Genomic DNA, 24,219 nt, shown 5'->3' with positions numbered 1-24,219 from the left:
ATCTATAAGCATATATTTAAGTCCCATCTCCTTTGAAAACACAAATAGCGCGTATTCTAACGCATCCACTGTCCTTCGCTGTGTTCTCCTTAGCTGTGTGTGTATCTTGGTGAATTGCTCCATCAGAGCGTACAGACTGCAGCGCAGCCGCTCTGCCTCCCGCCTCTCTTCCTTTCAGCACATGCAGAGCACACCACTTTATGGATGGGGAGTACTGAACAAATTAGTAAATTACTCGAAGGTTTTATTGTCAGACTTTGAAATAGTGTCACCAACTACTGCAGAGTAAGTAGTTTGAGGGGAAGGAGGTGAAATTTTGCCTAGGAAGGACAAAGGAGAAAGGGCTGTGTTTGATTCCTTCTTGTGGACTGCTAGAAAGTCTACCTGTTTAAATGTCACCAGAGCTGACCTGATCCATATTTTGTCTCAGACTGGGTTCTCTTTTGTGCTGAATATATGGATATTTGATGTTTTTAAAAGATGTTTCATTTTTTTAGAAGTTGTTACATTCAATCTTAAATATATAGAAAAAGGCTATGTATATCATTTTTCTTTGCTTTTTTTTTTGTTGTGGGTAGAATACACATAACATAAAATCAAGTACCTCAGCCATTTAAAATATACAGTTCAGCGGTGTGAATACATTCATAGCTCTGTGCAACTGTCACCACTATCCATAGTCATATCCATAGCTCATTTCATCTTGCAAAACTAAAGCTCTCTACCCATTAAACAGTAACTCCCCATTCTCCTCTGCCCCTAGCCCCTGGCAACTGCCATTCTTCTTTCTGTCTCTGATTTTGACTACTCTAAGTACCTTCTATAAGTGGAATCATATAGCATTTGGCTTTTCTGCGTGTAACTGGTTTATTTCACTTAGCCTAGTGTCCTCAAGGTTCACCTATGTTGTAGCATGTATCAGAATTTCCTTACTTTTTAAGACTGAATAATATTTCCTAGTATGTGTATATCACATTTTGCTTATCTATTCATTCATTGATGGATACTAGGGTTGCTTCCACATTTTAACTATTGTGAATAATGTTGCTATGAACATTTATATTTCTGCAAAAAAACTGGGATTTTTAATAGTGACTGTGTTGAATCTATAATTGCTCTGGGACTTACTGACATATTCATGATTTTAAGTCTTCTGATCCGATGGGAATAATGATATATTATTTTAGTTTTTGTGAAGATTCAAGATAATGTTCATGGCAAGAACATGTAAAATTAGTCTGTCACTACCACCCTTCTCACTAGGATCATTTAATAAAGTATTATCTACCTATGATTAAATTATTACCCTGGTAATATGGCTTCTTCTTTTTTTATGATAGATATCCCAGAAGAGGAAGCTAGATATTGGACCTACAAATTGGAGCAAATCAATGCCTTGGGACCTGACAATGAGGTAGGAACTGTTTTTACAATGTGAAAGTGGAAGTTGCTCTGTCGTGTCCAACTCTTTGTGACCCCATGGACTCTACAGTCCACAGAATTCTCCAGGCCAGAATACCGGAGTGGGTAGCCTATCCCTTCTCCAGCGGATCTTCCCGACACAGCAATCGAACCAGGGTCTCCTGCATTGCAGGCAGATTCTTTACCAGCTGAGCCACCAGGGAAGCCCCAGAATACTGGAGTGGGTAGCCTTTCCCTTCTCCAGGGGATCTTCCCAACCCAGGAATTGAACTGGGGTCTCCTGCATTGCAGGCTGTTTACCAGCTGAGCCACCAGGGAAACTTACAATGTGAAGAGTGTCTGTATAGGACGCTTTAAGGAAGTGACTCGGAAACATGCTGAAGAATGAAAGAATTTAAACTGTATTAAAGAAAAAAAGGTAGCTAGAATATTGCCTGTTATTGGAAAGATCTATCCATTTTTTCTTTTCTTCCCATTGTCCCCCAGAAGTGGCTGAATTGGGACTAGTGTGACTCTAGACTGTTGAGGAGCAAGCTTATATTAGGGAGTCTGTCCTCTTGGAACAGAGATGGGCAGAAGGCTTTTTTCCTGCTCATTCCCAGATTTTTGGATATGTATCCTTATTTATGTGCTGTTGTTTAGACTACCGCGTTGCTTAGTTCCGCTGTCCTAACTTATTTCCAGAGATGAGGTTGGTGCACAGAATAGAACACAGTCAGCTCAATCTGGGCCATTAGGAATGGGGAATGTTTTGTTGGTGGTAGTAGAGGGAAAAGGTAAGTTTTTTACTTAGGACATGCTGGTCTGTTAGAGCATTTGTCTGATTAGACAGAGGTAGAATTTGGAGTTGTTGTTGTTGAGTCTTTAAGTTGAGTCTGACTCTGCGACCCCATGCACTGTAGTGTGCCAGGCTTCCCTGTCCTTCACCATCTCCCAGAGCTTGCTCAAACTCATGTCCATCGAGTCGGTGATGCCATGCAACTCTCATCCTCTGTTGCCCGCTTCTCCTCCTGCCTTCAATCTTTCCCAGCATCAGGGTCTTTTCCAATGAGTCAGTTCTTCACATCAGGTGGCCAAAGTATTGGCACTTCAGCTTCAGCATCAGTCCTTCCAATGAATATTCAGGGTTGATTTCCTTTAGAATTTGGAGTGCAAGGGTATATCTTTGTGGAAATGACTGGAAAGCAACCTCCTGACAGAATCTGAAGCTCAGGGTTGGATGAGGTCAGGCATAGACTTTGGATTCATTAACGTATTTGTAGCAGTTGAAGTCATAAGAACAGGAGCACACGCCCAGGTAAAGCAGGTAGAGCGAGTGTTGAAGAACAGAGACAGAACTTTGGGAAACCTCAAAGATAGAATCTTGCGAAACAAAGAAGTCTGAGGAAGAGCCGCCTAAAAGAGAGTGCATGCTAAGTCACTTCGGTTGTCTGACTCTTTGCAACCCTATGGACCACGGCCCACCAGGCTCCTCTGTCCATGGGGTTTTCCAGGCAGGAGTACTGGAGTGAGATGCCATGCCTTCCTCCGGAGAACCAGAAAAAGGTTTTCAGAACAAAGGAAAAGAGTTTTAAGGCAGAAATTCTTGACAGTGTGAAATATCACCAAGCGTGATTTGATGAGTATGTTGGTTTCCCAGGGCTGCCAAAACAAAGTAGCACATACTGGGTGACTTACAATGACAGAAATATATTCTCTCACACAGTTCTGGAGGCTGAAATTCTGACATCAGTTTTGGTAGGATCAATGTCTTCTGGAGGCTTTGGGAAGAAGCTGCTCCATGCTTCTCTTCTAGTTTCTGGTGCTTCCCAGCAGCCTTTGCTGTTCCTTTGCTTGTCAGACACATTATTTCAGTCTCTGTCTCCATTGTCACATGCCTTCCTGTGTTGTCTGCCTGTCCTCACAAAACGTTCTCTCTTTTTGTGTCTGTATTCAAATTTCCTTTCATTTTCTGGGGATACCAGTCATTGGATTAACTCGGTTACATCTACAGGGAGTCTATTTCCAAATAAGGTTGCATTCGTAAGTACTGAGGCTTAGGAGTTCACAACATATCTTTTTTTCATTTTTAAAAATATTTATTTGATTGTGTCAAGTCTTAGTTGCTGCATGTGGGATCTAGTTCCCTGACCAGGGCTCGAACTCAGGGCCTCTGCATTGGGAGTGCGGAGTCTTAGCCACTGGACCACCACAGACGTCCCCACAACATACCTTTCTGAAGGACACAATTCAACCCACAATGAGTTGACTCAAAGATGAAGAAGTGGGACAAGTATGAACTACTCTTTTCAGGCTTTTTCCTTACCTTATCTAAACCTTTAGTAGGCTTTCTGTTATTAAAGCTGCATAACCTTTCTCATATCCAAGCCAGCACCCTAACTTTTCTTCATCGAAAGCTTCAGTCTGCCTTGGTAAATGCCAAAATCCACTCCATCTTTATATTCACCTTACCCTTTGTATTTCTGTTTTCCCAAACCCTGCCTGTGGAGTGGTATACAGCTTTCCAAACTTTGATCTTTGTTTTCCTAGTAAAGAGATGCATTGTATTTTTTATTTTACAAGCTTTACTTTATGTAGAATCAGATGAACGGGTTAAAACAATTAAAAAAAACAAAAACAAAAACCTAAAATGTAGGATACACAATTGTAGAATTTTCCAAGTTCTAAAAATGATGGTTCTTGGTCTATAGTTTCAACTCTTGAGTTTTTTGCTTTCTGTTTCTATTCTAGTATATTGCGCTCACTAAGTTTATTTTCTTCATCCGTTCCTAGGCCTCCCTGTTTTTTTTCAAGTTTTATTGAAATACAGTTCACATAGCATATAGTTCACACATTTAGTAGCTTTTAGTATATTCAGCGTTGTACATTTATCACAATTTTAGAGCATTTTCATTGCCCTGTAAGAAGCCCTGTGCCCTTAGCTATTATACTCTAATCCCGGGAGTATCCTTCTCAGACCTAGGTAACCGCTAATCTACTTCCTGTCTGTGTACATTGGCTTATAATAGATATTCATATAAATGGAATTATACGATATATGATCCTTTGTGACTGTCTTCCTTTACTTGACGTATTTTCAAAGTTTCTTCTATCTTGTGGCATTTAACAGTACTCTGTTCTCTTCCATTGCCAAATAGTGTTCCCCTCTATAGTTATGTACTATGTTTTATTTATCCATTTGTCAGTTAATGAACACTTGAGTTGTTTCCATCTTTCTATTAATATGGATAATGCTTCTGTGAACATTCAGGTGTAAGTTTTTGTTTGGACATACACTTTTAATTCTCATGAGTGTATACCTGGGAATAGAATTGCTGGAAAAGATGGTAACTTATAGTTAACAGTTTAGAAACATCCAGATTGTTTTACAAAGTAGCTATACCAGTTTACATTCCCACCAGGACTTTATAAGGGGTCTATTTTCTTCATATCTTTGCCAACATTTATCTGTCTTTTTGAACAGCCTTTCTAGTGGTTAAAAGTGGTGTCTCATTGTGATTATTAGTTTATTTAAAGGCTTTTTTTTTATTATCAAAAGTCTTGAACATGAAAAATAAATAGAAATAACTTCCCTCTCTTGCTGGAGTATTTTAAAATAAATCCCAGACATCATCTTCTCTGAAGTATATATCTTTAACAGATAATGCCTTAAAAAATAATTGCAGTGCCTTTAACACATTGAATTTAACCATTATTTCTTACTAGTCTGAGTTCAGTTTTCCATTAGTATCTCAAAGATGTCTTTTCACAGTAGGTATATTCAATTCAGGATCCAGGCAAATTGTATGTATTTGGTTACTATGTTTCTTAAACCATTTTTATTCTAGAATTGGTTTCCTCTTCTCTCCTTTGTTTTATAGAATTCCACACATTCTGGATTTGGCTGATTATGTCCCTGAGGTCTTATTTACCATGTTTCTCTATCCCTCTTATTTTTTTTAAACTGAAAAACTATATCTAGTAGTTTGAGGATTAGATGGAGATTTAGATTGATGTTGTTTTTTGGTTTGTTTTGAAGGCAGATTGTGTCTTGACTCAGTTTTAGTGATGGTAGAATTAAACAGTGGATTCAACTTGGTATCAGCCTATTTCATCTGTTATAAAGTGATCCCCCCAGCCTTTTACCTAATGGTTTTAGCAACAAGTAATACTGATTATTTTATTAGGGTTGCACAGTGATGTTTTTATATTTATATCACCTCTTCAACATTTACTGGCTATGATTTGTCTATAAAACAGAACTTTCTCTCACCTGCTATTTGGTTCACTTGAAATAAAGTATGTGTAAGAAAAACATTCCCTTTAGCAGTTTTCAAATTAATAGCTGTTGCATAAGCAGCTTCTCAAGGTGACCTGTGCATTGTTTTCCTTTTTCTAATGGCATATCATTATCAATTTATGAATTTTTATATATTTGTGTTTCAACCCATTGCAGTCTTTGCTCTTTTTGATACTAAACTTGTCTCATCTTTGATTAGTGAAATCTTCTTGGTTTCTTTTTTCTATATTTATCATGAAAAAGTTTTAAACAAAAATACAAAAGCTGAAGGACTAGTAAAATGAAACCTGTACACTTATCTCCAAGATTCAGTGATTATCAAAATTTGGTCAAACTCACTGCAAAATCATTTTAAAAACACAGTGTCAAATCTTCTATTTTTTCCCCTATGGTGTGCAACAGTTCCCATACACAGCAGCCTCTTGGGTCAAGACTGACCTTGGAATCTACCACTTGAGCTTAAATGTGTCACTGTTTATTACTGTTTCTACTCGTGGAAAATTAGGTTTTCACTATTATAAATGCATGCTTCAGTAAACATCTCTGAGCCTGTTTCTCTGTGCTTATGTATGGGAGATTCTCTGGGTATATACCTGGAAATGGAATAGCTCTGTTGTGGCATGTGCTCTATGCAACATTACTAGATGTTGCTAAATTGTCTTCTAAAGTAATTGTGCCAATTTATATTCTAGTTTTCCTGCTTCTCTATATTTTTACTAACACTTGTTATTGTCAGAGTTTAAATTTTTGCTAACCTAATGGGTTTAGAGCTTTATCATTTAAATTTGCATTTCTCTGTCTTGACTTTTTAAAAAAATATATTTATCTATTTTAAATAGAACAAAGGTGAATATTTTTAAAGATAAAAGGTACAATTCACAAAAAAGATAGACATCATAAACCATTAGACCCCTTAACAGCAAAGAAACATACAAAAAGCAAAAATCAGAAGAAATAGAAAAGAAAAACTATATAATCATAAGACATATTTACGTTTCTCTAGAATATTTTATCAAGTGCAGAAAAGATAAGAACAGGAGCATCTTGAATGATGCCATTAATAATTTAAATATAATAGATTTATATTTAATTAATTTATATTAACCATATCCTACAAAAATATATTTAAAATTTTGTATCTCATACGTTGTTATTAGATGTCCATAGGACATTTAGAAAAACTGGCAAAAAGATAGACATTACAAAATTTCAAAAAGTAGAATTCTTTTTTTGTGTGTGTGATTCAGTTATACATATACACATATTTTTGAAATTATTTTCCATTATAAGTTATGATAAGATATTGATTATAGTTCCTGTGCTATACAGTAAACTTTTGTTGCTTGTTGCATATTTATTTTTTAAATTAGAAATCTAGCATTCTGTTCCTACAAGTGGAATCAAAATGTCATACATTTTTTACTTAGGCAAAAATTAATGTTTTCTAAAATATATATATTATAAATATTATATATATGTATACAAAAGCTTTTCTACTCTGCTTGATAAAGGCTTGAGAAAGAACATCCAAAAAAAAGTGAAGAGATGGAGAAATTGGAGAACATAAACTAAATGAAATGGGAGCACTGAATATGAAATAGAAATTGTGGAACAAACTAGATAAAAGTAAAAGATCCTCATTAAGTCCATTGCTTTAAAACATGGCTGCTCATTAGAAACATATCCAGAGCTCGACAAAAAAAAAGCAGTACCTAGACATTTGTATTTTTCAGAAAATTCTGAGTTAATTCTGATATGCACATGAAATTTAAGAAGTGATTACAGATTTTTCTGTTAAGCAGTAATTTTGGTGACATAGAGTTCTTTAATTTTTCTCTTGACCAGTCATGGTACAATGGTATTAAGTGGGTGATAGTTACATGATCACAATAGTACAAGATATTTATCTGTTTTAACAATCAATAGCCAGACAAAAAATAAAAGATAATTACAGTTGCAAGCCGTAATGGAAACATGATTAACCTAACAATATAAGATAATTACATACAATTTGGGGGGTCAAGCAGAGTGATGTGGTAAGTGGAAGTGCATACATGTACATGTTTTCTTCTGCTCAGCCAGTCTGTGTCTTTAATTTAATCCATTTACATTTAAGGTAATTACTGGTGTGTATGATCCTATTACGGTTTTCTTAATTTTTAAAAAAATGTTTTGAGATTTATTTTCTGTAGGTAAGGCTTTTCCTTCTCTTGTTTTCTGACTAGAGAAAGCATTTGTTGTAAAGCTGGTTTGGTGGTGCTGAATTCTAACTTGCTTGTCTGGAAAGCTTTTGATTTCCCCATCAAATCTGAACGAGAGTCTCGCTGGGTTGAGTATTCTTGGTTGTATTTTCTTCCTTTTCATCACTAAATATATCATGCCCTTCCCTTCTGGCTTGTAGAGTTTCTGTTGAGAAATCACCTGATAGCCTGATGAGAATTCCCTTGTTATTTGTTGTTTTTCCCTTGTTGTTTTTAGTATTTTATCTCTGTCTTTAACTGTTGTCAGTTTGATTACTGCGTGTCTTGGTGTGCTCCTCGTTGGGTTTATCCTGAGTGGGACTGTCTGTGCTTCCTGGACTTTGTTGATTATTTCCTTTCCCATGTTAGGGAAGTTTTCAGCTATTATCTCTCTTCAAATATTTTCTCAGGTCCTTTCTCTCTCTTCTTCTGGGACATCTATAATGTGAATATTGGTGCATTAAACGTTGTCCCAGAGGTCTCCTAGTCTGTCTTCATTTCTTTTCATTCTTTTTTCTATATTCTGTTCTGCGGCAGTGATTTCCACCATTTTGTCCTCCAGATCATTTGTCCGTGCTTCTGTCTCAGTTATTCTGCTATGGATTCCTTCTAATGTATTATTTATCTCTGCTTGTTTATTCTTTAGTTCTTCTAAGTCTTTGGTAAGCATTTCTTGCGTCTTCTCAATCTTTGCCTCTATTCTTTTTCCAAGATCCTGAATCATACTCACTATCATTATTCTGAATTCTTTTTTTGGAAGGTTGCCAATCTCCATTTCATTTAGTTGTTTTTCTGATGTTTTATCTTGTCCTTTCATCTGGGACGTAACTTTCTGCTTTTTCATGCTGATTAACTTTCTGTGGTATGGTTTTGGTTTTAGCCACTGTTGAATCGTGGTTCTTCTTCCTTCTGCCTGCCCTCTGATGGAGGAAGCTAATCTGTAAGCTTCTTGGTGGGAGAGACTGGTGATGGGAAAAACTGGGTCTTGCTCTGGTGGGCAGGGCCTTACTCTGTAAAGCTTTAATCCAATTATCTGCTGATGGGTGGGGTTGCTCTTCTTCCCTATTAATTTTTTGGCCTCAGCCCTCATGTCTTTGGGTTTCCCTCATAGCTCAGATGGTAATGAGTCTGTCTGCAGTGCAGGAGACCCGGATATGATCCCTGGGTCAGGAAGGTCTGCTGGAGAAGGAAATGGCAACCCACTCCAGTTGGAGTTCCAGTATCCTTGCCTGGAAAATCCCATGGCAGAGGAGCCTGGTGGGCTGCAGTCCTTGGGGTCGCAAAGAGTCGGGCACGATGGAGCAACTAACACACACACACACTCCTGTCTATGGACTCTGTGGTTGGGTTAATGGTGACCTCCAAGAGGGTTTATGCCAAAGGGGACCTTCCCAGACAGCTGCTGCCAGTTACCCCATCCCTTGGTGAGCCCCTGCCAACCCATTCCTCCACAGGAGACCCTCCAACACTAGCAGGTAGCTTTGGTTCAGTTTCCTATGGAGTCACTGCTCCTTTCCTCTGAGTCTTGGTGTGCGAAGGTTTTGTCTGTGCCTTTCAAGACTGGAGCTTCTGTTTCCCCAGTCCTGTGGAAGTCTTATAATCACATCCCACTGGCCTTCAAGGTCAGAGTCCCTGGGGATTCCCAGTCCCTTTGTTGGGTCCCCAGGCAGAGGAGCCTGATACGGGGTTCCGAGCCTTCACAACAGTGGGAGAACTTCTTTGGTATTACTGCTCTCCAGCTTGTGGGGCGCTCGCCCAGTGGGTGTGGGATTTGATTTTATCATGTTGTGCCCCTCCTTCTGTCTTGCTGCACCTTCTTCTTTGTCTTTGAACGTGGGCTCTCTTTTTCTGGTAGGTTCCAGTGTCCTCCTTTCGATGGTTGTTCAACAGCTAGTTGTGATTTTGGTGCTCTTGCAGGAGGAGATGAGCACACGTCTTTCTACTCTGCCGTCTTGAACCGGAAGTCACATTTGTCTGTTTATTGGTGACATTTGTCAGTTAAAACAAAGACCAGTGTCCTCTTGGATCAACTAGGAGGAGACAGACAATAAGCAGGAAGTATAATAAATACAGTTAAACTTCAAAAGATCAGAAATGCTGAAGGAGAAAAACCCATTTTCTCCATACAGGGTTCTTTTAAGTTATTTATTTATTTTTGTCTGTTCTGGGTCTTCATTGCTTAGAAGGGGCTACTCTCTAGTTGTGGTGTGTGGGCTTCTTCTTGCAGTGGCTTCTCTTGTGGAGCACAGGCTGTAGGTGAATGGGCTCAGAAGTTGCAGCTCCTGGGCTCTTGAGCACAGACTCACTAGTTGGGGTGCTCGGGCTTAGTTCCTCTGTGGCTGTGGGATCTTCCTAGATCGGTGTCTCCTGCATTGTCAGGCAGATTCGTTACCACAGAGACCTCTAGAGTCACCAGGGAAGCCCCTCCATGCAGTTTTACGCTTCTTTTGTTAAGTTTATTCCTAGTAATAGTGAATGGTATATTTTAAAATTACATTTTCTAGTAGTTTATTGCTATCTATATAGGGCAATGTTGTTCAGTCTTTTTTTTTTTAGCATTCATCTTATTTACCAACTCGTAATTCTACTAGTTTAGAAATTCCTTTGGGTGTTTTAGTTTTTGTATTTTTGAATAGTAAGTTTTTTCCTTTCCCATCCTTATGTCTTATTTTTTGAGTGAAATTTTTTGTACATTTATTTTTATTAACAGAATTTATTTTTTATAGCAGTTGTACATTTACAAAAATATTAAGCAGTTGGTAGAGAGGGTTTCAATATCACCTCTTATCCGCCCCCTCCCTCTAGTTTTCCTTATTAGTAACATCTTACATTAGTCTGGTACATTTATTACAATTCAGTTCAGTTCAGCCACTCAGTTATGTCCGACTCTTTGCAGCCCCATGGACTGCAGCACTCCAGGCTTCCCTGTCCATCACCAACTCCCGGAGTTCACCCAAACTCATCTCCATCGAGTTGGTGGTGCCATCCAACCATCTTATCCTCTGTCATCCCCTTCTTGTCCCTCCTTCAATCTTTCCCAGCATCAGGGTCTTTTCAGATGAGTCAGGTCTTCACATCAGGTGGCCAAAGTATTGGAGTTTCAGCTTCAACATCAGTCCTTCCAATGAACACTCAGGACTGATCTCCTTTAGGATGGACTGGTTGGATCTCCTTGCAGTCCAAGGCACTCTCAAGAGTGTTCTCCAACACCACAGTTCAAAAACATCAATTCTTCGGCACTCAGCTTTCTTTATAGTCCAACTCTCACATCCATACATGACCACTGGAAAAACCATAGCCTTGACTAGACGGACCTTTGTGGACAAAGTAATGTCTCTGCTTTTTAATATGCTGTCTAGGTTGGTTATAACTTTCCTTCCAAGGAGTAAGCGTCTTTTAATTTCATGGCTGCAGTCACCATCTGCAGTGATTTTGGAGCCCAGAAAAATAAAGTCTGACACTGTTTCCACTGTTTCCCCATCTATTTCCCATGAAGTGATGGGACCAGATGCCATGGTCTTAGTTTTCTGAATGTTGAGCTTTAAGCCAACTTTTTCACTCTCCCCTTCCATTTTCATCAAGAGGCTCTTTAGTTCTTCTTCTCTTTCTGCCATAAGGGTGGTGTCATCTGCGTATCTGAGGTTATTGATATTTCTCCCCGCCATCTTGATTTCAGCTTGTGCTTCCTCCAGCCCAGCATTTCTCATGATGTACTCTGCATATAAGTTAAATAAACAGGGTGACAATATACAGCCTTGGCGTACTTCTTTTCCTATTTGCAACCAGTCTGTTGTTCCATGTCCAGTTTTTTTTTCTTTTTTTTTTCTTAGCACCTGAAGCTTTAAAAATAATGGACGAAACCTTACTGTACTGACTTCTCATGATGTGAGTGGAATCTTGAATTCTAAAGGTTAATATTTGGATGACAGACAGTAGGCTTCTTAAATATCAGTCACTGTTGTTAGAAGGGCCAGTAACTAAGCTTAAAGTTTGTGGAAATTTAAATCCTGCTACTTTCCTTCCTGAGAAGGAAAATGAAACACCTGATCACGATTGTTCCCAATTCCTAACTTTAAACTATGCAGCTCGGGAGGATTTAATGGATACCCCATTAGACAATCCTGCCATGGAAATATTTACAGATGGCAGTTCTTTTGTTCGGGATGGAAAGCGTAAAGCAGGTTATGCTGTGGTGACTGCTGAACAGGTTTTAGAAGCAAAATCTCTCCCCCAGGGAACCAGTGCCCAGTTAGCGGAGCTTGTGGCTCTGACCCGAGCTCTAGAGTTAAGCAAAGGGCAACGGGTGAATATTTACACTGATTCTAAGTATGCTTATTTGACTTTACATGCTCATGCTGCAATATGGAAAGAAAGACAGTTTAAAACAGCAACAGGAGAACCTATTAAGCATTTCAGAGAGATCGAGAGACTTTTAATTGCTATCTATTGTCCTAAAGAAGTAGCGGTTATGCATTGCAAAGGGCACAGCAGGGATGGGAGTAAAGTAGCTGCCGGTAACCTGTTAGCTGACTCTCAAGCCAAAAAAGCGGCACTTTACGAAACCCCCTCCCTACAGACGCCTATGATGTGGACAGGTCCTGTAGAACAAGAAAAACCACAATATACTGAGGAAGAATTAGAAAGATATGAAAAAAGAGGAGCAAAGATTACTGATAAAGGATGGCTACAGTCCGAGGATGGACGATTAATAATTCCTGAAAATGCTCAGTGGAAAATTCTTAAGGGTTTACATCAGAGTTTTCATTTGGGTGTAGAAAGTACTTACCAGATGGCTTCTCGTTTGTTTGAAGGTAAAAATGTAATGAAAACTCTAAAGAACATCATCAAACGGTGTGAGGTTTGTCAGAAAAAAAAACCCAAAGACTGAAAAGCTAGCAAAATCTGGATTACAACGAAAGGGAAAGTATCCTGGAGAGGACTGGGAAATTGATTTTACTCATATGCCAAAAGCTAGTGGATGTCCATGTCCAGTTTTAACTGTTGCTTCCTGACCTGCATATAGATTTCTCAAGAGGCAGGTCAGGTGGTCTGGTATTCCCATCTCTTGAAGAATTTTCCACAGTTTATTGTGATCCACACAGTCAAAGGCTTTAAAATAGTCAATAAAGCAGAAATAGATGTTTTTTTGGAACTCTCTTGCTTTTTTGATGATCCAGCGGATGTTGGCAATTTGGTCTCTGGTTCCTCTGCCTTTTCTAAAACCAGCTTGAACATCTGGAAGTTCACGGTTCACGTATTGCTGAAGCCTGGCTTGGAGAATTTTGAGCATTACTTTGTTAGCATGTGAGATGAGTGCAGTTGTGCGGTAGTTTGAGTATTCTCTGGCTTTGTCTTTCTTTGGGATTGGAATGAAAACTGACCTTTTCCAGTCTTGTGGCCACTGCTGAGTTTTCCAAATTTGCTGGCATATTGAGTGCAGCACTTTCACAGCATCATTTTTCAGGATTTGAAATAGGTCAACTGGAATTCCATCACCTCCACTAGCTTTGTTAATGGGCCCTTATTGATGTTTATTATTAACTAAAAGTTAATATTTTATATTTATATTTATTTCATTAACTAAAAATCCTTAGTTTTAAAAACATTTTTAAGACTTTTCTCTCATGTGGTTTTCAGTACCCTTACCCCCTACGACACTGTGTTATGGTTAGGTGTCTCGTCTCCTTAGCCTACTCTTGGCTGCGATATTTTTTCAGACATTCCTTGTTTTTGATGACCTCTTATTTTAAAAATGTCATTGTGTAAAACATCCTGTGTAATTTTTAAGAGAGAAAGTGGGGAAACCTTGTCTTTTTCCTGACCATAAAGAGAATACTTCATGAGTCTTGAAGTATGATACTTGCTATAAATTTTGATGGATACCCTTTATCAGATTAAGGAAAATCTTATTTTCTAAGGTATTTTATCATGAAAAAGTAAGGGGTTTTATCAAGATCTTTTCTGCATTGTTAGATCATATAGTTTTTCTCCTTTAATCTCTTTATGTGGTGATATTGAACTATCCTTTAAAGTCCTTTTCGTCATGATACATTGTTTATATGTCAGCATTCTTACATATGCATACATATACATACATAGTCACATGGAAATATTAACATATATAATGACTATCATATGATTTTGTTTGATAATGTAGGATTTTTGCATCCATTTCCATAAATGAGATTGGCCTGTAATTTTCCTTACTCATAATACTTATATTTTCTGTAGATAAATATTATGGATTATTTTTCGTTAGATCTCTTAATATTATTAATTAGATTGTAGGTGGTCTTTAGCTTTCTGCTTGGAACTTAAAGAGATTCATTAAACATGTCTTCTGGAAATATCTGCTTCATCTATTAAGTCTGAATCTTCTAGTTTAATGCTTAAAGTTTTATGATTTCCTCACTATTATGTCTGTGTACTGTCTATAAAAATTATCATTATTTATATAATTATTATAATCAAGTCCCTTTGTTACTTGTGGAGTGGGTTGCTTGGCTGGAGGCCAACTTCCTAAAGGGAAGTTTTGAACTTTTTTATGATTGCCAGTTTTGCTAATACTATTATATTGTTTAAACTGTGCTTGACTTCTGCTCCTTACTGTAACGGAGGCAGTAGTAGCATTGTCTGCCTCTGGTATTCGTATTGTAGTTTGTTGCTTGTAAAGTACTTTATATAGAAGAGTATGTTTATATACGAAAAGTGTTTTGTGTTTTGTATCCAACCACTTGAAATGCCCTTCAGCACTAACATTCATGTGTAAGCCACTAATCAACTTTCATCTGAATGATTCCAATAACTAGTCTTATTTCCCCTGTGTTTCCGTACAGTTCTTCTCACACGGCAGCCAGAGTGATTTTTAGAGCGTAATCAAGTCATCTCTCTCTGGTGTTTAAAACTTCACACAGCTTCTCAACAGGCCAGAGTAACGTCTGAACTCCTTACCGTGGTTTCTGTTTCCCCAGTGCCTGGAACAAGGCCTTACACATAATAGACACTCAAGAAATACCTGTTGAATGGATGAACACCTTCAGTGTTCGAGAAGCTCTGTCTTGCCCAGAATCTACAGTCCATTAATAAATGGCAGAGTCAGGATGAAAACTCACGTTTCCAACTTACCTTTATGAGTTTCTGAACTATGTGGACTCACATTTTTCCGGTCCGCCAATGGGCTCTGAACCAAACCCATGTTGCCTGCCAGACTCTCTGTACCTGTGTTAATTTGTTTATGCTTTTTTGCTTTGCCTTCCTAAATCTTGCCCATCTTCAGTACATGAACTTAGTTTGGCTTCCTTTTACGGCACTTTCTTTCTGTGGCTTCAGTGCTCTGTTTTTTTGTGGTGATAGTGGTGAGTTGTGTTGGGGAGGTTAGAGTATCACTGGAAGGAGACTAGTGAGTACCAGATGTTGTATGGCATGCTTACGGAAGGGATTTCACTTCCCACGGGATCTTGTAAGGGAAGAACCACTTTTTTTTTTTTTCCTTTTTAACAGTGGAGAAAACTCAAGTCTCAGAGAGGTTTTCAGTTCCATCACCCAGATGGGGAAATCTGTACATTATCTGAGTTTTCTAAGTCCTCTAACTCTTCTAAGACTAAAGCCTTCCACCACTGCCTGGCAGAGCTAGAATGGTGCCCAGCTGACCTTGATCAGAGCCGACTTTCTGCTCCCCTCGTTTAGCTTGTCACACTGGGCCAGTGCCATATCTGATAGTCCGGCCTGTATGTCAGGATCACAGAGGAAAATCAACAGCAGAATGATCTGCTTCTGTTTGATAAGAAATCTGACTCCAGTCAAATGCTAAAGCTTTTTATAGGTAGCTATATTTTGTTTGTTTTCTTTCCCCCTTGCTCTTTGCTTGGGCCTCTTACTATGTTTTGTCTCGTTTTTTCTCCTTTCTCCCCCTAGTATTCTAGTCAAGAAGAAAGCCAGAGGAAGCGATTGCCTGCTGCTGCCGCCCAGTGCTGTAAGTGAGAAACTTGTCTCTGAATCTCTTCTTAATCACAGCTTTCCGTCAGTTCTCCAAATGTGGCTTATTTTGAGTTGGGGAGGTTGGAGAGATATGGTATGTATAAACAGAAGATATTCCAGAAATATACCTTATTCAGGCTCCTCCTCCCAATGGCTATCTCCCCGTTAGCTTTAAGAAGAGCTCTTTTGGTTTTGTGTGGCTGTAGGTAGGGCAGTGGGGCTTCTTTTCCCTCTATTTACCAGCTTTTACCCCTAGAGGGGTGATTTTTCCCTTTCTGTCCCCATTTATCTATTATTGCCCTTTAAGAGTTTCCGCTTCTGGACACTCTGTGCGGTTCCCTTCTTCTCCCCAGTCTAGTTCAGGTCTTCCCTGTTCTCCCTGTGTCCTGTATATATCATCATGTGTTATAATCTATATATATTTATTTGACAAGAATGCAACATTTTTAAAGGCCAAAATTTGTATTCCTAGCATCCGGCTCAACACCTGATAATATAATATGTGTGTGTGGGCTAAGTCGCTTCAGTTGTGTCTGACTCCTTGTGACCCCATGGACTGTAGCCCACCAGGCTCCTCCGTCCATGGAATTCTCCAGGCAAGAATCCTGGAGTGGGTTGCCATTTCCTCCTCCAGGGGATCTTCCCAACCCAGGGATCGAACCCGGGTCCCTTGCATTCCCTACACTGGTAGGCAGGTTCTTTACGCACTAGTGCCACCTGGGAGGAGCTCCGTAAGCCTCGGTAAAGTCTGATCAATGATCAACTGAGGGAGAGAATTTGTTGTTTCCTTTGAGGTTAGCTGATCCAGACCACACAGATTCCTTTTTGAAATGAGCTGTGCATAGTTGGTGTATTGGTATCTTTTCAGTTTCTCTCAGAATGGCTTGAGGAGACACCAGAGGTCTGACCGGAAGCCAGTTCCCTTTCACTTTTTCAGCCCGTGGGGGTGGCCGTGCCTGTGTTGTTTCTTTCGTGTTGCTGTGGTGTTGCTGAATCAGTGCCAGACTCTTATCAGTGGTGGGTTGACCGTCCTGGGAACAGAGGTAGTCGTTATTGTAGTAATGCTGCTAAGAATAAGACCCGTAGCCGCTAGCATATTTTGAGGTTTTACAGTCTGCCAGATGCTGCTGTAAGAGCTGAAATGTAGTAACTTCTTTAATCTTCACAGCAGCCCTAAGACAGATTTTACTGTTTTCCTCATTTTTAAGATGAGGAAACTGAGATTGAGTTATTTGCCACAGATCACATAACTAGTAAGTGGTGACGTAAATACTCAGATACAGTCTGACTCTATAGCCCATGCATTGAACCACCATGTTATACTACTTCATACTGTTTCTGAGAAGAAGAACCTCTGTCCATGGTTTATAAATCTATTGGTTGTCTTCTATTCTACTGGCTACTTACTTTCCTGATAAAAGCGAGACTACTGGCAGAGGTCAGTATTTTTTCTTTACTTAAGTAACACCTATTTCACATGTGATTTGTTACTTTCATTTTTCCCATTTGGGAAGTAGTATTTATCAAACATTTAGAGTCATGGGAGACAAGAAGAATCTGAATTGAATACCAAGTTGTGAATTAAAGTCTCTAACTCATTTCCAAAACTGATTGTAATGAGATAATTTTGAGTTTTTAATCTTTTTAAGTCTTTTTCCAAGATGGCTAATGCAAGTGAAATGGAATAATTGAGCTTTCTCTTCCATGCCTTCTTGGTTCCATTTGATGAAATGCAGTTCACGTGATTAAAGAGCAAATGCTTAGAGGGCTGGAGGAAATAAGAGGATATAAATAATCAGCGTTTATGAATTCTCTTATTTTTTTTATATGCTTACCAGCTTATTTGTTTTAGGTGAAGTGAAAAGTTGCTCAGTGGTGTCCGACTCTTTGTGACCCCATGGACTGTAGCCTGCCAGGCTCCTCTGTCCATGGAATTCTCCAGGCCACAATACCGGAGTGGGTATCTCTTGCCTTCTCCAGGGGTTCTTTCCAACCCAGGGATTGAACCAAGTCTCCTGCATTGCAGGTGGATTCTTTACCGTCTGAGCCACCAGGGAAGCCCAATTTGTTTTATATGCATAGCCTATCCCTGTCTTCTGACTACTCTCTATATTTTTATTTGGAAAAATTTTAAACTTATAGGAAAGTTGAGAGAACAGTACATTGACTACCTATTTACCTTTTACTAGATTCAGTGATTAACATTTTGCCAAATTTGCTTCTCTTCCTCCCTACTGATGTTTCCCATTTCTGTCTGTGTATGCACATACATAAAAATACACATGTGTGTTTTCTGAATCATTTGAATATAAATATCAGACTTTATGACACATCAGCATGTGTCTCCTAGGAGAACACTTTGCGTAACCAAAATACCGTTGTTAGAATCAGGAGATTTAACACCGATTGTATGTATTAATCATATATAATATATAGTTAATATTAAGAATTCCCCAATTGTCCCCCGAGTGTTTTCATAGGCCTGCCTTGCACCAGCGTGTAGTTTATCAAGAATTGCACATTTTTACTCAGTTGTCCAGAATCTTTAATCTCCTTTAATAAAAAACTTGCCTTTTTAGTCATTTATGACACTGGCTTTTTTTCAGTTAGAAAAATATTTTTATTCTAATTATAATATCTACTGCAGATGGCAGTATATACTAGTATAGGTTTGTGGGAAGCCATTTGATAATATGTAACAAGAGGTTTTTAACATCCGTAACCTTTGACTCAGCAGTTGAATTTCTGGAAATTTGTCCTAAATAATCAAGAAACTGACAAGGATTTATATAGAAAGATGTTTATTTCAAAATATTTAAATAGCAAAATTTGAAAATGACTTAATAAGCAACAGTAAATTTAATACTCATAAGATTTGAATATTATGCTTTGAATAATAGGGAAATTTTCATGAAACTAAATTAAAATATACAAAACTTACTCTCTGTATGTGCATGTGCATATGCATAGGTATGTATATATGTATAATTTAAGAGTTTTTGCTGTACACCCCAAGTTGCATACCCCTAAAATTCATATGTTGAAGCCCTGGCCCCTTGTGTGACTGTATTTGGAGATAGGGCCTGTGAGCAGCTGAGAAAGGTTAACTGAAAATGTAAGAATGAGGCTGTAACTTGATAGGTCTGATAACCTTAGAGATTTCTGTGGGGGAATGGAACAAGAAGGTGGCCGTCTGCAAGCCGGGAAGAGAACTTTCATCAGGAACCACATCAGCGGGCACCTTGATCTTGGACTCCTGGACTTTAAACCTGTGGGGTACAAATTTCTGTTGTTTAAACCACCTAGACTGTGGTATTTTGTTATGGCAGCTGAGCAGACTATATAGGTTTTGGTACTGAGAGTCGGGGTGCTGCAGTAACAAATACCTCAAAATGTGACAGTGGCTTTGGAAATTTGGGTAATGGATATAAAGACTGGAAGAATTTTGAGGTGCAACCAAGGTTGTTGTGCAGGGACTGTTGGGAGAAATGGATATTAGAGGATGTTCTGGAGAAGTGTCAGATGGAACTGAGGGATGGTTTATTGGAAACTGGAGGAAAGGTGATCCTTGTGGCAATGAACTTAGCTAAATTGTTTGAGGGTTTTGTGAAAGGTACAGTTTATAAGTGATCAAGTTGGGTGTTTAGCCGAGGTGATTTCTAAGCTAAATAATGAAGATATGCCTTGGGTCTTCCATATTGCTTATAGTAAAATGCCAGAAGAGAGGGTTGAATTAAAGACGAAATTGTTAAGTAAAAAAGAACTCGAATTTGGAGATTTGGCAATTCTTAGCCTATCCTTAGCCTATATTTTGTGAAAAATGAAAAAATCTTGTTCTGAAGAAAATACTAAAGAGATCATGGTATGACTCATGGACTTAACCAGCCATCAGCAGAAGCCAGGAACAGAGATGGAATTATACCAGCAGAGACATTGCCAATTTCAACGAAAGGGGACAGAGGAAGATGGATGGAATGAAGGAAGGCTGTTGGATTTCTTGAATTCTTCAAGACTCAATCATAGAGTTATTTGACTGTAAACATGTGTTGTTCTTGAGGAAAGGCAAAAGTGACCCGGAAGGTGATTTGGAGAATATCAGGGCTGCCACTCTCAGCACAGGCCCAGGGGACAGAGATGTTTCCTTTTGTTTCAGAGGGTGGTCACCACTGAGAGCTATGGGGCCAGGGCCCTTCTGCAGAGCTGTGGGAGGGACCGTGCCACTCCAGTGGAGGATGGGTCATTGAACCAAAGAGAATTATTCTCTAGCCTCATGATCTAATGGAATTTGCCTTGCTAGGTTTTGGACTAGCTTGAGACCTGTCGCTTCTTTCCTATCTCTCCCTGGTAGAGTGAGGTTATCCTTCTGCCTCACCATTGTAATTTGGAAGCACATGTTTGGTTTCACAGGTTCACAGCTGGAGTGGAATTTTGCCTCAGGGTGAATCATAACTGAATTCTCACTCATATCTAATTTAGTTGATATTTAAATGAGTTTTTAGACTTTAGAATTGATGCTGGAATGAATGAATTCATTTTGCATGTTTTAAGACTGTGCATTTTGGAGGACCAGAGGCAGAATGCTAGAGCTGAATTTTGTCCCCCTGAAATATGTATATTAAGGCCCCAACTCCCAATGTGTTTGTATTGAGAGAGTCATTTATGACTTTAAATGAGGTCATAAAGACGGAGCCCTAATCTGATAAGGATGTTATCTATTTAAAAAGAAGAGACAACTGTGCTCTCTGCCATGTGAGAATACATGGCAATAAGGTGGCCATTTATAAGCTGGGGAGAGAGTTCTCACTGAACTCTGCTAGAACACTGATCTCTAACTTTTCAGCCTCCAGAGACTGAGAAAATACATTTCTGTTGTTAAGCTACCTAGTCTATAGTATTTTGTTATGGCAGTCCGAGCAGGCTAATATACTTGCTATAAATATATCTATACAGTTAGGGGGGAGAATACCTAGAGAGACATTAAAATACTAACCAAACTTCTCTTTGACATGTGGGGACTTTTTAAATCCCTTTTTGCATTTCTTTCATTTTCTAAATATTTATTAATGTACTGATTTTAATAGTTAAAGGTTATTAACAAGAGGAATGGAATAACTGGATCCTTGTTCTAGAGGTTGGTTTACTGCTCTCTCTCTTGAGTAATTTTGAAAGTCTTTCCATTGTCTCTTTCAATTTCTTGATGTTTAAATGGGAGCATTGGTCTAAATAACCTCTAGCGCTCTTAGCTGTAATATCATGTGACTGTAACTTCCTAGTCCTGAGAGTTCTTCATGTGGACGGTCCCTCTTCTGTTTTCTCTGCTAGGGTCAGTTCTCTGCAGTCACTGTGACATGTCCACAAAATATTTTCAGAAATCACTGAGCTACTACTCTAAAGAAACCCTTTTTTCTTATCTTTGATATGAAACTTCCTCTGGCCCCAGTTGTGTCTTAAAAATGATGAGATTCTTTAAAAATTTTGGGGTGAACTATATTTTTTTTCCAATGTTTTCTTTCTAGACTTTTCTGATGGTTAGTTTAACATTCACTAATAACACTTTGCATTCACTTTTATCTTAGGATATTTCATTCTCCTTTGGTAACTGTAGATATGTTACAGGGTGATTATTACATTATGTCCACATATCTTTTATCCCCTGTGTAATTGTCAGTTCTTGTTCCCATTACTTCAGGGAAAGATATGGAAGGCAAGAACTGAAGAAATGGTGTTCCTGACCTTAGTAACTGAAAGCCTAGGATTTGAGGGGAATGTTCAAAATGTTTTGAATAAATATGGGAGGAAGCAGAGATTCACCTTACTCTCCCTTTTCCTGAATAAGAGAAGCCTTGCTTGACTTGAGTGAGAGGAGAGAAAGAAGGTGACCAGAGTAGACGTCTTGGGACCTTGTGTCTACTTTCTGGGTGGTGCTAGTGAACAGTAGGACCCTAGAGAGGGAATGGCTGGGTGCTGTGTCTTGGCCAGTGGCTGCTCACTGAGATTCCTCTTCTCCAACAAGTTGTGCATGCTGCAGAAGGAATCCTGGGCCCTCTGGAAGTAGCAGGTGAGACTCTGGTTCCAATGGAGCCCCTTAAGCAGGATTAAGAGAAGTCTCAAATGTTTTCTGTGTACTGGAGGTGACCCTGGGATATTTCAGTGAATGCTGTCACACAAAGACATACCTGTGCATGAACAGTCACATCACGCCAGTGTCTTATTCTCATGCTGTGAATATTTGGAGCAGTCTTCCTGGACGGATAAGACTTACACTGAGATTCTCAAGATACTTGTGTTTTCTAAGAACAATAACATCTGTCTTCCTCGAAAAGGTCTTGAGCCTCTTTGTTGGTTGTCGTTGCCTGTGGGGTTGCTACTGCTTGATTCTTCCTGCCCTCTCTTGGGTAGGTGAATGCCTGCTCTCTCTTTGGGGTCTATTTGTGACCCTCCAGAAGTTACCTCATTGTACCCTTCAGGGTCCAGTTCCTGGATGCAAGGGATTGCTTTGGTTCAGCCTCTTTCTTACACTACTGACTTCTTCCAACAGTAGATGTACTTAGCTTGCTGCTGCTGGGATCCTACCACATAGAGGCTTTTTGAATGGGGAGAGTATCAGGACAGCTCAGGCCCAGGCAGCACCAGCAGTAAATAACCCGCCTGCCAATGAAGGAGACATAAGAGATATGGGTTTGATCCCTGCGTTGAGAAGATCCCTTGGAAGAGGGCATGGCAACCCACTCCAGTATTCTTACCTGGAGAATTGCATGGTTAGAGGAGTCTGGCAGGCTACAGTCCGTATGGTTGCAAAGAGTTGGACATGACTAAGCAACTTAGCATGCACGCAGGCCCAACCATATTCCACAAAATTTATTTGACTCTTGGGGAGCTCACTTATTCTTGGTCTGAGAAACCAAGGCAATTTCCTTCTTTTCTCTATCTCCCAGATCTGCCTCCTCTATTCAGTCCTCTTGTTGTCTGCTTAGGTAGGTACAGGGTACAGGCCAGCAATTCTTCCACCCACGTAGACCTGTCTGGCTTCCCTTCTGCAAGCACCCCCACTCTTTGTGAATCTTAGAACTTCTTCTCACTTGAAATCAGAGAGGAGAAACAGGAGAAGGGACAGTGTAACCTCTCTTCAGCAACAATTGCTCTCTTCAAAAATTGTTTATTTCCACATCAACATAGCCATTCTGATGGACAGCTGACAAGGATCCAGTTAAATTGTCTTTCAGAATTCCCTAAAATTTGGATTGATCAGATTGTTTCTTCATAATTAGTTCTGGTTACTACAGAGCTGATGTGAGTTTGTCCCTTTATTTGTGATGCTTATGTTAATTATTAGTTCAGTTAAGTTCAGTCACTCAGTCGTGTCCGACTCTTTGCAACCCCATGGACCGCAGTACGCCAGGCCTCTCTGTCCATCACCATCTCCCACAGTTTACCCAAACTCATGTCCAATGAGTCAGTAATGCCATCCAACCATCTCATCCTCTGTCATCCCCTTCTCCTCCTGCCCTCAATCTTTCCCAGCATCAGGGTCTTTTCCAATGAATCAGCTCTTCGCATCAGATGGCCAAAGTATTGGAGTTTCAGCTTCAACATCAGTCCTTCCAATGAAAACCCAGGACTGATCTCCTTTAGGATGGACTGATTGGATCTCCTTGCAGTCCAAGGGACTCTCAAGAGCCTTCTCCAATACCACAGTTCAAAAGCATCAATTCTTCAGGGCTCAGCTTTCTTTATGGTCCAACTTTCACATCCATACATGACTATTGGAAAAACCAGAATTACTAGTTCAGATGATGTTCTCTAGATTTCTCCACTTCTAAGGTATTTTTTTCCCTTTTGTAATTAATAAGTAAAATATTGGGGGTAGGTAGGTAGTACTTTGAGACTGTGTGTATTTAACCTATTACTTGTAACCTTTCATCCATTAATTTTAGAATCTATTATGATTATGGCCTAAATTTATTATTACATTGGTGGTCGCAAAATGTTGGTTTCCTAATTCTATCATTCCTTTACGTTGAGTAACTGTCAGTGTTCTATAAAGCTTTCCCTTCTCTCTTACCCTCCTTTTTTATGACTATCACTATGGACTCATGAATTCACTTCTGTCATTCTCTTTGCTCAAATTGTCCCAAATTTGGCCTGTCATAGTCCCCTTAACTCAGATCCTGTGTTGTTTCGTTGTGACCCCATTATTTATTTATTTATTTTACCATTTCCTTCCTTTCCTCATATAAGCTGTTACAGGCTCACGTTGTCCTTTTGTGCTTCAGTTATAGAAAAAGTCATTTCTTCAATGAG

General features: G+C 39.2%; 1 protein-coding gene across 5 annotated transcripts in view; it reads left to right on the top strand.

Moving 5' to 3' along the window:
• UNC13B (unc-13 homolog B) overlaps positions 1-24,219 on the top strand; it is a 203,353-nt gene that overhangs the window by 56,395 nt on the left and 122,739 nt on the right. For all 5 annotated transcript variants that reach the window (XM_043486619.1, XM_043486623.1, XM_043486622.1 and 2 more), the window contains 2 exons: positions 1,341-1,414; positions 15,856-15,913. In XM_043486619.1, the coding sequence (XP_043342554.1) occupies positions 1,341-1,414; positions 15,856-15,913 (132 nt within the window). The remainder of the gene's footprint in view (positions 1-1,340; positions 1,415-15,855; positions 15,914-24,219) is intronic.

This window comes from Cervus canadensis, chromosome 14 (assembly GCF_019320065.1).
Source record: "Cervus canadensis isolate Bull #8, Minnesota chromosome 14, ASM1932006v1, whole genome shotgun sequence".
Lineage (NCBI taxonomy): Eukaryota > Metazoa > Chordata > Mammalia > Artiodactyla > Cervidae > Cervus > Cervus canadensis.
This window is presented reverse-complemented; position numbering and strand designations above follow the sequence as displayed.